We start from the raw sequence: 12,914 nt of genomic DNA on the forward strand, positions 1-12,914 counted from the left end.
GGTGCTTGTATTGGTGACATGCAGCACGCATATTCTGACAGATGGTTACATATGTTCTCTCATGCAAGAAATCTTTCTTATTATAGTAATTAATTGCACTTTTTCCAGATGCCTTCTAAGCTTCAATTTTTCCGTATGCAGCTTCTTTTGTAGGTGATGTTCCAAACTCTTCCAACTGCAATTACCACAAAGCCAAGATCACAAAATGCCAGTCCTTTAGCGTTCAGCTTTCTTATAAACTGACCAACTAAATTTCCGTCAACTTTTCGCTCCAGCCATTCCCATTTCCAAGTTTTTTAAAACTGTTATCTTAACTTTTCGTGTCATGGTCTCTCTCAACACCATGTTTTGCAAGCATGCTTCTTCTTTCCATTGCCATCAGTTTCTATTACACGAAGATTCATTGGATGAATTTAAACCTTTGACCAATCAGAATACTCTTTATGAGAGGCATGTGCTAACTAATATATACAGAACAAATAATTTACAAGGGTCATCACGGAATGGGAGCATAAAGACCGTTATTTAAAAAAAGAAGGTGGAATAAAAGAAAAGTTAAAAGGTACAAAAATCAGACTAACTTAAAATCTATTGGCCTCTTTCGTATGTTGGGTGAACTCACTTCATTTGATCAATCAAACACTCTAATAAACGTTTTTGTGTATGTAACAGAAACTACCTTAAATTAACTGACTTTTTCATAACGGTGATCAAAGATAACAAGGCAGTAAAAGCGAAAAGAATACTTCGTAAAATAAAGAGCTTGATTTCACAGATATGGACCATTGTGGGCAAGCGGGTTTCAGAGAATTCTTAAACTGGCATTTAGAGATATCCTTAGGGATGATAAGAAATTTCATTATTACTTCAATGAAATCACGACATTAACATTGTTCTACACGAACAATAAAAAATTGAGTTTTGACGTAGAAGTGTCACAAAATAAATGTAACGTGTTTTTGAAAAAAAAAGGAATCTTGTTTGGTGGTGTACCAACAGTTAGTCTAGTTCCCAAATTGTGGACTACCGATTTGGCAAGATACTATAAACACCACTACAGGAACCAGACTCATCAAGAAAACAAAAAGCAGTGATGTAATACACAGATTTTTCGCATACACGTGATGGTTGTTCAAACCAGTTGGAATGATCTTTCATATATTGGATATTGTGAGAGAAAAAAATGTTATTTAAACAGAATAATGAACAACTTCATTAGAAAAAGCGCATTATTAAAAATTATTATTGATGTGATTGTAAAATGAGGATTCAGTCATTAAACAGCCCAGTTCCCTAACGCCGCTCCCCCCTACGGTTTTCTCGATGTCAAAGCAATTTTTTCTTCAATTTTTGTAGGTCCCTCGGTAACTTGCACCTCACTTATAGTGCAGTCTATGTTTGTGGACCTTGTTGTGCACGAGTTATCAAGGGGGAGGTGTAATTCTTTTTTTACCTAAAACTAAGTTGAGCTTAAATGAACCAGACTGAAATATATAATGGATGGTTGTAATGGCAATTTATATTTTAAAATGCCAAGGATGGAAATATGTGTATGCAAATAATAATATCTGCATATTGATACAAAATTTAAAATACTCCAATACCTGCAATGGCTGTAACCAGTCCCACTTTGTTGCAGTCTTGCTGTCAAACCTGAAGAGCTGAATAACTCGTATGAATATTCTGCTTTCATGGTATGGCAAAAAACACAGAATCAGGTCATCTATGTTGTAGTGGTGAATGTGATATCTGGAAAGCAAAAAAGCATACAATCAAAACATCTACATTGAAGTGGTGAATGTGATATCTGGAAAGCTAAAAAGCATACAATCAACACATCTATACTGCAGTGGTGAATGTGATCTCTAGAAAGCATTCTGAAGGGTAGAATGAATACATCTACATTGTAGTGATGAATGTGATATCTGGAAAGCAAAAATGTTTCAAGATCTGTAATATCCTTTTACAAAGTGCACAAACTTGTACCTTTCACCTCCTTAAAAAGGTTTTATATCAATTGTGTTACCTATCTACATAAAAACTACATCTACATAACTGAGTGTACAACTCCAAATTTCATACTACAACTATCCTCTTGAAATTTCTTTCCCTCATTTAGAAATTCCTTATTGTGTTAATTCATAGACCCTGACTATAATTCACAGACCCTGACTATAATTCATAGACCCCGACTATAATTCACACACTCTGACTATAATTCATAAACCCTGACTATATTTCACAGACCCTGACTGTAATTCATAGACCTTGACTATATTTCATAGACCCTGACTATATTTCATAGGCCCTGACTATAAGTCATAGACCTTGACTATATTTCATAGACCCTGACTATAATTCATAGACCCTGACTATAATTCACAGACCCTGACTATAAATCATAGACCCTGACTATAATTCATAGACCCTGACTATGACATTCTAATTCTTGCAATTCATATACCTGTAAATAAGCCACTCCAATGCTTTGTGAGCTGGCTTCAGCAGACAATATGGTGACAGGTGGATAAGAAAACGGCTAATTGTTTCATCCAGTTTCTGATTGACCTCCTTAGTCTGAATGCTCCTCTCAAATGTAAGTGAAGATTCTGCATACAAAGAGCTCTCATACTCCTGGAATCCTTCGTAAAGAGTAATCAGCTCCTCAAGGCCATTGGTCCCTGTCAGCGAAAGAAAATTAACAGGAGTCAAATGGGCAAATATTCTGTCACTTAATGGTGTAAGCTGTAAGAAAATCAAGGATCGTGTATGATCAAGGTTAGTCAGGTAAATAGACATAAGTAAATTCAACCTGTGGTTCAATAAAAATTGATATAAGATCACTAAAATGAAGTTTAGTAAAATATATTTACAGAAAATTATAAGACATTTTACTCAAGCTTAGACTGACTTTCTCTTAATTGATTTAACAGTACTCGTGACGATCTTTGTTACCAGTCCTATGGTACACTGGCTGTTATGTTAAACTGTGCATTACTGTCATCTCTAGATTAGCTGAATTCAAATTCAGATAATACTAATAACCTTTATAATTGATATCACTGATTAAATTGTTATGACTGAAAAACTCCGCAGATGTTCGAGGCCTGTGATCATCACATATATATCATTTGTATATTATATAGGCTTCGCAGATGGTGGTTAGTAAGGGTGACGAACGAAATCGGGAATTAAAGAGCAAATCAGTTTGTACATTTAAATTTATTGTCATTAAGTGAGAGATTTGAGCAGGAGAAACAAATGGGGAAACAGTATGTATTATGTACATGTGTGTATGTGTATATATATATCTAGAAAGAGAGAGCGAGAATTATAAATATACAACAGACAGAACGGAAAGTGCTATCCCTGGATTCTATAGGAGAATGCTCGATAATAGTAGGCAGAATATTTAATATAAATAGTACTACCATACAGGTTAGAGAATGTTTAATTAGTATGCTACGGAGATTCGAACCAAGGTCAGTGGGTAATAATTATATTTTACCCAACATATAAATCATCCATTTTGACCCAAACATGAATAGGTTCTTTTTTAAACAATGCTCAAGTCATCAACAAACAATTGCATCATCAAGAACTGAAATTTTTATGTAAAAACTATATTTCTCCTTTTAGTCAGTAATCTTACCTTGACCTCTGGCCTCCTGATCCACAAATCAATAAGCTTCTTCCTAACCCTCATCAGCAAGCCATCCACAAACTATGTCCAAGCATGTGATGTAGAACTAATGCAACATCAATATGGAAACCATTTTCTTCGTTTAGTCCGAGTCACCTTGACCTCTGACCATAAAATCAATAGAATTTGTTTTTCCCTACCCAAATACAAACCATCCACCAAATTTGGTATCTGTCGATGGTGAAAATCATAAGTAAAGCCCACTACCACCATTTATCATAAAGTTCACCATTCTTCCAATCTAACTAAGCTTGGTAGGAAGGAAATGAACTGTTGAAAATGCAAACCGTTTTTTAAATAATCAAGATCTTAGATTTAACAACATTCAAATATTCAGTTTTGAATTAATTCAATCAATGAGTTGCTCATAATTCCGATCTTTTTCCAGAGTGCTCCAAAAGCAGTGATGTAATACATTCAAGAACTTAGTGAATAATTTAATAACAACAGCATTCGCAAGTGGCTCACAAATTGATTTAAACGAGAGCAAATAAAGAGAGGCATGCCTACTTTCTGAAGCAGATCTGAGAAGAAGAAGCAAGTATTATATAAAAAGAACACTCAGGTAAATGTTGATGATCAGCTGGGTGACTGGAATATACAATGAAGTGTGAACTTGGTCTAAAGACAAATACAACATAGTGTGTTGTTAGCTTCTTATGTTCACAACAGTGATGTCATAAAAAACTTGTGTTGAAGCTTTAGACTAAAATCGGTTTACCCATGGATGTCAACAATCAACATCATATTAATTTGTACACATTCATTTCTCAGTTCAAGGGATAAATTACAAGGATCATACTGTGAAGAAACATCAATATCATCTAGTTATAATCAAACAATCAACATTTGTATACATTCATTTCTCAGTTCATGGGATAAATTACTGGGGTCATAATGTGATGAAACATCAATATCATCTAGTTACACTGGACAACAAATTTTTACAAAAGTCATGTTACTGAAATAAAATTAGTCAATTCTTATCAATTTTTATGTGCTGAACACGAATATGACAGTCAAATTGCAAAATTGGCTCTAGTTTTTTTGTAATCTGCAAGAAATTAATGTTTACATAACGAAATGCATTCCAATAGTAAAAGGTCAACTGTAATAGCCTACCTATAAAAAATCAAGTCATTGACTACATCTTAGATTTCTTCGCCTGTCTCTTGTACAGCTGTTCGGGAGCATCTCTGAGGAGTGTCCAGCAGTAGTCAGCCAGCATTGTAGTGGACCATTTTCCCTGGTATCTTTGTTCCATTGTTGCGATATCTTGATGAAAACGTTCGCCGTGTTCATCACTAACAATACCACAGTTGCTAGGAAAGAAATCCAAATGGGAATGAAGGAAGTGAATCTTTAGAGACATATTGCAGCCAAGTTTCTTATACTTCATCAACATGTCTTCTACTAGTTCCTTATAGTTTTCTGCCCTAACATTTCCGAGGAAGTTTGTAGAAACTAGGCGAAAAGCATTCCATGCTTGTTTCGCGTCACCTTCCAGCAAGTTGTTGAACCGGTCATCTTTGAAAAGCTCTCGAATCTGAGGACCCACAAAAACTCCCTCTTTAATCTTTGCTTCGCTGAGTCGAGGGAATTTTTCATGCAGGTATCGGAATGCTGGCAAAGTCCGGTCAATGGCTTTCACGAAGTTCTTCATCAAACCTAGTTTGATGTGAAGGGGTGGTAGCAAGATTTTCTGAGCCTCAACCAGAGCTGGGTGTTGGATATTCTTCTCTCCAATGGCTACATTCTGCCTGTGAGTCCATTCCTTCCTCATGTAGTGCATTTCCCTTGCTCGGCTATCCCACTCGCATAAGAAACACATGTATTTTGTATATCCTTGCTGCAGTCCCATTAAAAGGGCAACTACCTTCAAATCCCCACAGAGGTGCCAGCTGTACTTGTTATACTCAATGGAATTCAGTAGCTGCCTTAAGTTATCGTATGTCTCTTTCATGTGGACAGCATACGCTACTGGAATAGATGGAAGAATGTTTCCATTGTGCAAAAGCACAGCCTTGAGACTCAGTTTCGAAGAGTCCACAAATAGTCTCCATTCTTGTGGGTCATGAGTGATTTTTAAAGCATTCATGAGGCCCTCAATATCGGAACAGAATATCAGATTACTTTTCTTTCTGAAGAAAGGCTCCAATTGCTGGTGGCGCTTTCGATATGCAGTAATTGTGACATCTTCTTCTAGAAGATTCCATTGTTGGAGTCTTGATCCTAGCAATTCTGCCTTGTTCTTTGATAAGTCCAAGTCACGAATCAGGTCATTTAGTTCTTCCTGTGTTATTCTGTGTGGGGTTGATGATGCACCACAGTGAAAATCTGGATCACTGCATGCTGATGGACCAGGAGAAGAACAGGTCGACTCACCTTTGTCTTCGTCAGATGAATCAAGAGAATATTCTGCTGGAGGTTCTGGAATAGGAAGTCCCTCACCATGTGGAACTGGTCTCAATGCAGACGGAATGTTTGGGTAGACTATTCTCGACTTCTTTCGCTTCGTTATTCCGCCGGAAAGAGGAGGAACCAAGCAGAAGTAACAGTCATTTAGGTGGTTGCTTGGCTCTCTCCACACCATTGGGACTGCAAACGGCATTGATGACCTTTTGCAATTCAGCCACTGTGAAAGCTGTGTTGTACATCTAGCACAGCATATATGCGGAGCCCAAGGCTTGTCTTGGTCACCAACCTTGCATCCGAAGTAAAGATGATATGCCTTCTTCACTTGAGAATTGATACTTTTCTTCTGGTTGGCAAATGTCACTTCCCCACAAATATAGCAAAAATTGTCCGCGGTATTAACACACTTTCGAGGCATTACTGTTCTTTATTGTACGTAAATGGATAAAATAATAAGTTTTATGTAACTGTCTCGCACAACGTCTAAAATATTTTAAATGCTGAACCTATCTGATTGGGCTTTATATAGTACACTGCTTACGTCAGCTTCAGCAGCCGCCTGGCATTAGTATAATAGGCCTACACATGTATAGTACACTGCTGACGTCAACTTACTTCAGCAGCCGCATGGCATTAGTATTGCATTGCATCAGAAAATGATGCAATCAACTGTGGATGATGTGAGCATGATGGTATTATGCAATGTTACATCATTATTCCGGATGTTGCTGCAGTCCTACTGGAGAAATTTACACAGTGAAACATAGAAAATGAGGTATATGAATATCTTCAAAACGAGAGCCAATACAAATTTTTCACGGTTATATTCGTGTTCGGCACACCAAAATACTACAGATTAGGACCTTTTCAAGTCAGTAATGATTTCACTGTTGACCAGTGTTATAATCAAACACAACAATGTTTTAGACCAATATCTTTATTCAGTCTAATTCAGATGATTTGGCAAATACAACCTTTGGACATATGTCACATAGCAGCAGCATTGAGGCTTAAAGTTACTGTGCAGAAATCAATTTAGCAACACTTTTTTCAGTGCTTAAGATACAACTTGAAACCCTGAGGAATAAATGACATTTAATTCTGAACATGTGCACATGACTTGAGAGAGTTTTTTATATATATTTTTTCCACTGGATGCAAGATGGGATCAGTACAATTATAATGGATAATCAGAACAACACTATTCTAGTTAGAATTTTTATCAGCCCACTGGATACAAGATCGGACAAGTATGATATGAAAAGAAGCATGACAACTCCTTGCTAATATGACATGCAGTAATACAGTCTGTACAAAATTTGCTCATCACATATAACATATAATAAGTCCTGTCCAATACATGCTCAAACAATGTCATCAAATAATAACAAGCCCAGCTATTAAGATGGACAGAACAAAAACAAAGATTACACTAATTTCTCCAGAATTTTCCAGAATATGGAAAATATGATTTGTGGAATATGGATACTATGATTATTGGAATAATGGGAAAAAATGATTAGTGATTCAAGGAGAAAAGAGATTGCTTAGAATCTCTCCTATTATTTGTGATTGTCAAACATCTACATACCAAGTGCATAAAATGTTTCTCTGTCAATGGAGGCTGCTTCTTTTGGATCAAACAGTAAGGAGACCTTGCGTTTGTCCCCACCAAACACAGCCTGGGAGTGAGGAACTGCTAACCTTTGTAGCTGTTTGGCAAGAGAGGTCATCTTTGTATGGCTTTCCAAGAAATAAAAAGGAAACTAATGTCCACCTAATAAGGGAAAGAAAGCAAATTTAGTTAAACATATTTACATATTCCAAAAGACTACTACATATAATTATAACATAAAATTTCAACTAATTTTCTCTTTCTCAAAATATAGCAAATTGAGAGGTTAGCTTGCACTCCAAGTTCCAAGTTAAATTGCAGCTAGAAATTGGTTTCTGAAAAAGAAAACTGTCACTTGATGCCATATGGGGATCTAAAGAATCCCATTATGACAACCAGAAAATTATACCAATATTTTATAATTGTATGTATTTACCTCATTTGGTACTAAAAGTGGCACACGCTGTTTAATTCCCAGCATATTCCCTTTTGGATTGAAAGTCTGCTGGTTCCAACACTAAAACTTCTATCTGTACATGTGACAAGTCTTATTCATAGTCAATGAATGACCAGTCTGATTTACAGCCTATGAATAGCTACTCCGGTTCTGAGCCTATGAATGACCAACGTGGCTCACAGACTATGAATTAAAAGTCTGGTTCACATACAATGAATGATCAGTCTGGCTCACAGATATGAATGACTAGTCTGGTACACAGATATGAATGACCAGTCTAATTAAGGACATCAGATGTTAACTTCAGCATCCTGAACATACGGGCTTGGACAAATTAGTAATAACATTATTTGTCAGAAGACTATAAATACAGGTATTGCAGGGTTGAATTAATATGAACTGTCATCAGAAGAAAATGGAATGCAAGAACTTTTATTAATGATCATGAGGACAGGAAATATGTAGCAAGAATTCTAAATACTTGTAGCATTTTGCTTTTTCTGCAAGCACAGTACATATTCAATCACAACGCATTTGATCAATGTAAACAAGTTACTGGAATAAGTTCTGGATTTTCCATATGTTTGAAATGATAGTACTTGACAAAGCTGAGAACAGTCAGTTGAGCCAAATACTTGAGCAAACTCTGAAACATTTAGTCTTGGCCACTAAACAGCCTGATGCATTCTTAAAGACATGAATAATATCCTAACAAGTACAACCCAGTCTGGTTTCCTAAATTTGTGCTCTGCAGTGATAACAGAATAATGCACAAAGTACATGCATGCCTAACTGTATAACTTGCTGCTGAATTGATAAATTGGCATTTTGTGCAGCCTGAACCTTCTGAATATCTGAACACATCTTGTAATTAATTAAAGCATACACAAACACATCTTGTGATATCATATGCAATTTTGTAGTAAACTGATGGCCTGTTTTAATGTGTCATGTCAATCATGTCCATCCTGTTAGACTATCAAAACATGGTGACACCAGATTTGATGTACACTGGGGCACATTGCATGGGGTGTCTTTGGATGATGTATGAGAACAAGGATTTAGACCACAGCACAATGTTCTTGTAGTTTTTCTTGCTATAACAATGTTCAAAAACAGTTAAGAATCCAGATCCCAGATTAAGAACCCACTCCATCTTAGAGTGGAAGTAGACTAGAAAAAAACATGACATAACACGACAAACACTTATCTGCTTTTTTCTTAGTGCTCTGAGAGCAATTGATCTGTTAGAACTGGTACATTAGCCCCAAATCTGTACTGATAATGACTGATAATTAAAGGGGCTAATCTCACCTATTGTGCAAATTTATGCAAACATTTTTACCGGCACACATCGGTATATGGAAATATTATGTGAACAGTGTATTTAATATACCTGAGAGAATGCATAAAGGGATTTAATTTTATGTGACAATTTGTGGCCATACTAAAGAAATTAAAACACACTGTTATTATTATTAATATTACTTTGTCTTTTTATTAGTTTTACATGAATTTTAAAAAAAAGTTCTGAAAATGGATCTTTCAAAGATATTTATAAGATGTAGTATTTATATTTTTATACATGACACTTGTCATGAAATTGACATAATTATTACTAAAAGTGTATGCAATATATGAAACGAATACTTTACTGTAATAAAAAATAGCACCAGTAAATTGATCAGATGAATTATGAAGAAAATGTCTTCTATTCCTGTCCCATATGAACATGACATGAATGCTGACATTTGTATCTCAAAACCCTATCAATACTTTGTTCAGTAAGACAATAATGATCAAAACTTCTGAAACATTTAATTTATATTAGCTAAATTATGAAATAAATTAATGTCAATTTCATTTTGATTCTGACAAATAAACACTATGTATGATTTGCATATCTTTATGCTTGGAAATATATAAGCAGTTATAGGGGATGATATAGAATTGAGGGTTTGCTGTGGTGATTTAAGTTTAACATTAATACGACCCTATGGGAACTTGGGGGGGGGGGGACCTTAAACATTAAGCTTCACCATATAGGGATCAATGTGAAATAACAATAATATAACCCTTATCATTTATTACTAAATAAATAATAAGATTGTATAGACATTATCTGAATTTAACCTTCACTATGCAACAGTTACGCCATAGAAACCAACAAGAGGGAAGGTATGGATAGGTAATGCTCTCTCATAAACTTGTGCATTATCCAACATATCATGTTACAAGTGTGTGTGTGTGTGTGTGTTTTAGATTTTTAACATAGCTTTAACAATTGTTGAGTCATATCACTTTGTCTGCAGTGTAACAGTTAATAGTGATGTCTAGTGCTGGGACATCATGCCGCAGCCATGCAGCATGATGTCCCACCCAGTAACATTATCCTGACACCAGACCAACCAGTCCTAACACTAACCTCTTAATGCTGAGTGCCTAGTGAGGCAGCTGTTAGTACCATATTTGTAAGTCTCTGGTATGATTCGGCCAGACTTCGTACCCATGTCCTCCCACATCCATAGCAGATGCTCTAACCACTAGACCACTGGAATGGTACATCATGTAACAATGATACCATCACACATAAGTATTATATGACCTGTATTTACTTATCCCTATAACATTCCAAGAAACACTCATTGACTTTTTGACAAACCCATACCCTCATCCTTCCCAAATGAAACAGGACAAATAACAATTAAAAACTCATGGTTAATATGTCATTTTTCCAAAAACATGACCACCTATTAACTGAGCCAATACCACATATCAACCAAGAGCCAATACCACATATCAACCAAGAGCCAATACCATATGTCAACCAAGAGCCAATACCACATATCAAATAAAAGCCTTATTTTCATTTTAAAAATTAACACCATCCTATGCTTTACATGTCCTAGGGAGAAGTTAAAAGGGAGCCCCAAGTGGCCAAGTGGTCAAAAGCGCTCTCTGTTACGGATCACTGCCATCTCACCTCTGTCTGTGTTGGTTCAAGTCTAGGATTCGTCCAATGTGGGTATGTGAGAAAGCTTGCCAGTAGCTTCTCATGGGTCGGTGGTTCTTCCTGGGGTTTTCCCGGGTTCTTCCTCCACCATTAATACTAGCTGCCATGCATAGCCTATCGTGTGCTGAAAAATGGTGTTAAACCACACAACAACAAGCAAGTTAAAACATTTTGGTGAAAGGTTTAGTAAGCAAGTGAGAGGTCATGTTCAGTAAGTGCTTTCTTCTAAAGGTTTATACTCTGACCTCATCACAGTACATATATCAGCATCTTTATTAAGCATTCTTATATTCAATAAATACCCAGTTTTCTTTCAACTTTTGATCCCTTGCTTCACACCATACACTGACAAAGCCTGTATTTTCCATTTAGAAGTCAACATCAAGGTCAGTCTTGCATTATATCATGCAGAAAGATAATGTTAATTGTTTTAAACATATTTTACTGTCATTTTGTTACAAAATATGGGATTGGACTTGAGCTGTCTGACTAAATAAACCTTTCCCAGAACATCCAAAAATGATCCAAAGAGGACATTAATTTTAAAAAAATTCAATTACATCCAAAAATACAAGCCAAAAACTTTTGTACATTAAAGGACACAAAACATTTCAAAGGTAAAGAGAATCAGCACCTATGTAGTTAATTGAATAACCAATTAATGAAAGAGAGAGAGAGACTGAGATGGATGGACAGAAGACACTGCAATGGTTACAGTTACTTTTTCTATCTGATTTATTTACAAATTTGTTAATTAGAATATAATTTTAAGTAATAAAAACATCCAGTATTGCAGATATATTTAAAAATATTTATAGAAGTGTGCAGTATAACCAGTATACAGGTTTACATGGTATTTTTATCCTGTGGTATGCATCACAATACTTTTCCCTGTACCAATACCTTGGTAGTTTCTTTCAACAAGGAAAGAATGTAAATTCCGAAGTAAGCTTGTTACAAAGTTAATGATATTTGTTGTTTCATATTTCACTTAAAAAAATTCCAGAAATTATTGATGTTTTACAAAATATCTGTATTAGTCAGAAAATAATTTTAACTATAACAAATAGTTATATTTATGAACCTTGAATCACATGTACGGTACATGTCATATATGCCATCATGGCAGCTGAAAGGAATGTTGTGAAAGATATTCAGGCCAAATCAAACTTTTGAAAAAATTTAGATTAAAAAAAGGAGAAAATATGTCAATGTTTAAAGTTATTAGTGTCTTTCAACATGTTAATTTCATGTTTTCTTTTGTAAGATTGAGAATTATCTAAGATTTTCAGGAGAGCAGTTACTTTCTGTTTGAATTTTACATACATTCATTAGTTCCCTAAATATTTTCCCATTTTCTTTATCAGTGCATTACTGACTGTCTCTGATAAATGTCTTAACATCCCATTCCAAGTTTCCCTTGTTATTACATTAAACTGATTAATAGGATACCTAGTAAATTATAGGCTTCAGTGGCCTATTTTTTATCAACAATCCCTCTAATGTTAATGTTTTAGAGGGTGTCAGCAATAGTGTACAACATAATCACCCCATTTTAGTTAGTTTTCTCTATTATAAGGTACTGGCCATTTAATGGGGATGGGGGCACATTATTTTGTTTGATATTTTAGAATGTATTACCACAAAATAATCCTTTTTACTTCAAATAATGTAATGAACACAGTATGATTATTTTGTAATAAATATGAGC

General features: G+C 35.3%; 1 protein-coding gene across 1 annotated transcript in view; it reads right to left on the reverse strand.

Annotated features, from left to right (window-relative positions):
* LOC149807312 (HEAT repeat-containing protein 1-like) overlaps positions 1 to 12,914 on the reverse strand; it is a 178,280-nt gene that overhangs the window by 156,501 nt on the left and 8,865 nt on the right. The window contains exons 2-4 of the mRNA XM_089965190.1: positions 7,710 to 7,895; positions 2,465 to 2,681; positions 1,605 to 1,749 (exon numbers count right to left, since the gene is read on the reverse strand). Coding sequence (XP_089821316.1) covers positions 1,605 to 1,749; positions 2,465 to 2,681; positions 7,710 to 7,851 — 504 coding nt within the window. The 5' untranslated portion in view covers positions 7,852 to 7,895. The remainder of the gene's footprint in view (positions 1 to 1,604; positions 1,750 to 2,464; positions 2,682 to 7,709; positions 7,896 to 12,914) is intronic.

The sequence above is a fragment of the Sinohyriopsis cumingii genome, chromosome 1 (genome assembly GCF_028554795.1).
Source record: "Sinohyriopsis cumingii isolate HCF-2022 chromosome 1, ASM2855479v2, whole genome shotgun sequence".
Lineage (NCBI taxonomy): Eukaryota > Metazoa > Mollusca > Bivalvia > Unionida > Unionidae > Sinohyriopsis > Sinohyriopsis cumingii.